Source organism: Ips typographus, linkage group LG4 (assembly GCF_016097725.1).
Source record: "Ips typographus isolate SLU linkage group LG4, UJ_Ityp_2.0, whole genome shotgun sequence".
Taxonomy (NCBI): Eukaryota; Metazoa; Arthropoda; class Insecta; order Coleoptera; family Curculionidae; genus Ips; species Ips typographus.
In genome coordinates this window covers 1,428,701-1,433,030 of record NC_138425.1, presented here as the reverse complement: position 1 = coordinate 1,433,030, position 4,330 = coordinate 1,428,701, and the positions used below count along the sequence as shown (strand labels likewise).

The following is a 4,330-nucleotide window of genomic DNA, read 5'->3' as shown; positions in this document are numbered from 1 at the left end:
TTTTGTTTATTTGTAGTTTTCCTTCGTAGAAAATCTTAGTAGAGATATGCAATCGTTCCTCTCAATTTTACCTCGATTAGATTGTGCTGTGAATGGATGTCAAAAAAGTCGCACCCACCAACATTTGCCATATAAAATAGTGTAAATAAGTGAGCAACATAAGTTGACTGACTCTGGCAAAGGAAACTTGGTTCCACAGTAGCTAATGAACCAATTTATAGCAGTTATTCTAAGCAGTTAAAAATGCATTTTTGTAACTAAAATAAAACGCATTTTCGTAAAATCACAGTTTTATTTTACAAACGACTGCTCTAATAAATTATATTATTTAAATTAAGGCAGTGTACACTGAAAAAAAGATATCATATAGTATAGGTCAAACAATGACCTATACACAGAAAAACGAGATTCGAATTTTTGTCTTATGTTTTTGAGCAAAACTGGAATCTGGTGCAGCAGTCTAGTCTAGATTAATACTGACGGTCAGAACGACAATAAATGCTGAAAGAATAATGAATTATTTGCACGGCACCCGCAAAAACGTCATATTACCATGAAAAGTTTTACAGTATTGCCAATAATAATTGACAGTGACAATCTATATTTTTCTATACATTAAGAATTTCCTAGTTTATTCAAAAACTATTCTACTAGTATAATAAGAATAGTAAAAAATCGTATATGTACATAAGCCTATTCAAGTCTTTTATAATTTATTTAATTTCAAAGTTCTACAGCTTTAACCAGCCAGTAGATTCCAAAGTTTTGTTTTGACAACTACTTTAAATCTACTCGCCTCACACATTGCCCAGCAGGAAAGTGATATTTTCAAGTTCAAACTAGGAGTAACTGATGAGATCAGGCAACATCGGCTTGCCTAAGTTTGGTCCATAGATAATTTCTTTATAATAATAATAATATACACTAACTCTATATACAATAAGAAGTCCCTTAAGTAGCTACGCATTCACAGATAGTTCTATTTTAAGAAAACTTTTTAAAAGAAGAGTGTTTATGGCAATAATGATTCGATAGAACACAATTATTGTGTTAGTTTACGTACGTTAGAATAATCGTAAGAAATGTTTCAATTAGTTTTCTTATAAGTTGTTGTAAAAGCTAAGTTACTAAACAAACGAAGAGAAACCCGGCAAAGGGGCTCTTGATCGGGCCATGTTGTTTAAGACGATTTGCCCTCCGTTCAAGCTCACTACGGCGCTACCTTCGGGTTCCGAATCCGTGTAGCTGCTGTAGTTCTTTACGGGTTTCTGGCGTTTCCACGATTGTCGCAACGTGTCGTTTACGTTGGCGTAATGATTCACAAATGAGTGAGGATCCGATCTTACGCTTTCGTTTTCACTCTCAGAACCCTATAAATTAAAATACATATTTCTGTAGAAATCATAACAATGAAAGTGCGAGAAATAACGGGTGTTCAATAGTGTTGTTATGGTCAGGTCGCCTATGGATGGCAATTGTCACAAAAAGCGTACGTCTTAGATAACTTGATAAACAATTGTTATATGACAGCTGTCAATCTGCCGCGCCGGTTTGATTTCAAACCACAGCCAACTACGACTATAACAATTATTGAACATCCCTTACAAGGCAATTAAAAGCAAATACTCACTAATAGAGTCCGGATTTATAGAAATTTTCCTTTTTGTAAGTAATAAAAGCAATCAACCTTTGACATCTGTGAACGACTTATGCAAATTGCAGATTTTTGTGCTTATTTTAGTTTTTTGTTCTCAAAACATTTCAAGACAGTCTAAAAGCTTCCGTTTGCTTCTAAAGCGGTTTAAAAGCTTCTACAAGTTTCTAGAACCGTTCATAAGTTTTCAAATGCTTTAAGAGCAGTCCAAAACCTTCAATGCTTTTTAAACTCTCCAGAATCCTTGTAAATGCTCCTAAAGTAGTGTTTAACAAATTTCTAGAACTTAATAATTTTTAAATAATTTTGCTTTTTTTCACAATTTTAGTACTTTTTAATCCGGACTCTACTCATTAATAAACAAGCTTGCAGAAATGAGTGGCTGTAAATAAGCGGAAAATTGCTGTATCAGTGATCAACTGACTACTCATTTTGTAATGTTTTACAGCCAACATAATAAACAATCTACGAACCTACTCAAATACACTAAACATCCAATAGGCCACCTAAAATACGACTAACCTTTACCTTTGCACGTGGGGACTATACAAGAATGATTGAAAAGGAAAATGCTTTAATTAATCACAATGTTACACAACATACAGATGTGGTAAATTCAAAACCGACCATAGGAAAACCGTGTAACTGACAGAGAAACGTAGATAATTGCATTCGTGGGACAAAGACAGAAAACGAAAAAAACATAGTATTCAATACCCTGGACAAACTTACTTACGGCGTTTGGCAACAGCGCGCTAAGAATATGGCCTACTTGATATTTGTTTCGTTTACTGTCTTTGTCCCACGCATGCAATTATCTACGTTTCTCTGTCCGTTACGCGGTTTTCCTATGGTCTTGGGTTTTGGATTTACCACACCTGTATAAGATTTACGTATAGTATAGCAAAAAGTTTGCTGAGAATATCGTTTTAATGATACTTTTTAAGATGGTTAATAAAACAACTAAATGTCTTGTAAAAAGTCTGTAAGCAGTTAATACAAACCTACACCCGCATACTAAATACTGCTCGAAATTTTCCACACTTTGAAAGTTAAAACATGTCAAATACACGTTAATCGTTTAACTAAAGATTTACAATTTACCTGTTCGGAGGAACTCATTTCGGAAGGTTTCTCCGTGACACTACTATCGTCCGGGTTCTCGTCGTACCCTTTCAAACTCTCTTCGTCCGAATTGTACGGAACGGAAGCCGGCGAGGGTCGTGGTGGGGATTTTCCTGTAAAATTAAATATAATCCCCACAAACAACACGGTTAAGCTGGGTTTATACAGCGCACAATGCATAACATAGAAAGTTGGCTTTACAGTAATGCCTACTGTCGTTTATACAGCGCACAACACTTGCACAATACCGCATAGAAAGTTCATAATTTTTAACTTTCTATGCAATTGTTATGCGATAATAACTGTACGCGTGCGCAAAATTTTGTAATGTCATATTTTGACATCCGCCGTCCGTCATTGTATTTGACATCCGCCGTCCATCATTGTATTGCGTTATTGTTTTGTTTATGAATGGTGGATTTGGATTGTTCAAGAATTGTGGTTGATTTTGTGATTTTTTTGGTCATTTAGTGCAATAAAAATAGTTGAAGTGTCTACGGAAAAAACAGAGTTTAGTGGTAAAAATTATCTAGAGCTAATTAGTTTCTCTTTGCATCAAGAATTTATTAAACAATGGCAGATGGAACCTTGGAAACAATTGGGGCTTCTACTCTTGATGGGTGCTGCAGCTACAGCTTAGATGTCAAGAAAAGGAGAATACGGAGGTTTAAAACGCGACCTATGAATAGAAAACGCAATGAACATAGTGTTTTTGAAAAAATAGTTCAGTTTGCAGAAAAACATGATACAGAGAGCAGTTTTTCAAATATACGCGTATGACTCCAGAACTGTTCAATAAGTTATTAGCTCTTGTGGGGGCCATTCCTGCAGAAAGACAAGACAAAAAATCCAATTAGCCCAAAACAACGTCTTGCCCTCACTCTGCAGTAAGTACATTCTCAATTCCAAATAAAAATGTGTAGTATTGCCAGTTCTGTTTTTCATTTATTTATCAGAAGGTTGTTCTATGCAGAAAATAGCATGGAATAATAACACCTGAAGAGTGGTTGGAATCATCAGGGATAGCCTGGTCGGTTTGTGTTGACTTTCTAAATATGGAGAATTCTAATATATTGTTGTTATTAAAAATGTTTTATGTCCCCTTTTCCAACTTTACAACAGCAAACACACCTTTTTTGCCTTATCCTCCTTATCTGTGCTTGACATGATTGAAAAATGGCAAGTGACAGAAAAATAACATTTATCACGTGTTGTCATAAGCTTTTTTCATTGGTTAAAAATTATATGTTGTGCGACTGTATAAACACCAAAAAGAAACCCTTGTGATTTCTTGTGCAATGTATAAACCCAGCTTTAAAGTTTACATACCCAAAATCGGTGGTGGTTGATTATGGGGTTGTTTTCTCGCTGTGGTTCTCTTACTTAAAGTGCCCATGGCCGTAATGGTGCCGTTCGAACTTTTCGATCTGTAGTAGTCCATGGCCAGCTCCTGATGATCGGCCATCGACATGGCCATTGACTCCTCCAATGTTTTCTGTGCTTCTTCTACAACCAGCAACTTTAAGGAACCACATTTCTTAGCTTCACTTC

General features: G+C 35.5%; 1 protein-coding gene and 1 long non-coding RNA gene across 7 annotated transcripts in view; one reads left to right on the top strand and one right to left on the bottom strand.

The window, feature by feature from the left end:
* Positions 1-272: 272 nt before the first annotated feature.
* The window catches only part of LOC145727808 (protein sidekick-like), a 61,928-nt gene continuing 57,870 nt past the window's right edge, over positions 273-4,330 (bottom strand). For 3 of the 6 annotated variants that reach the window (XM_081977636.1, XM_081977637.1, XM_081977639.1), the window contains 3 exons: positions 4,109-4,285; positions 2,759-2,892; positions 273-1,370 (listed from right to left, as the gene is read on the bottom strand). In XM_081977636.1, the coding sequence (XP_081833762.1) occupies positions 1,128-1,370; positions 2,759-2,892; positions 4,109-4,285 (554 nt within the window). In that variant the 3' untranslated portion in view covers positions 273-1,127. Of the gene's footprint in view, positions 1,371-2,176; positions 2,198-2,758; positions 2,893-4,108; positions 4,286-4,330 lie in introns of all 6 variants that reach the window. The other 3 variants (XM_081977634.1, XM_081977638.1, XM_081977635.1) reach the window with 2 other exon arrangements.
* LOC145727822 (uncharacterized) lies at positions 3,172-3,710 on the top strand. The gene is made up of 2 exons (XR_014177928.1): positions 3,172-3,297; positions 3,360-3,710. It is a non-coding gene; the product is annotated as an uncharacterized LOC145727822 (long non-coding RNA).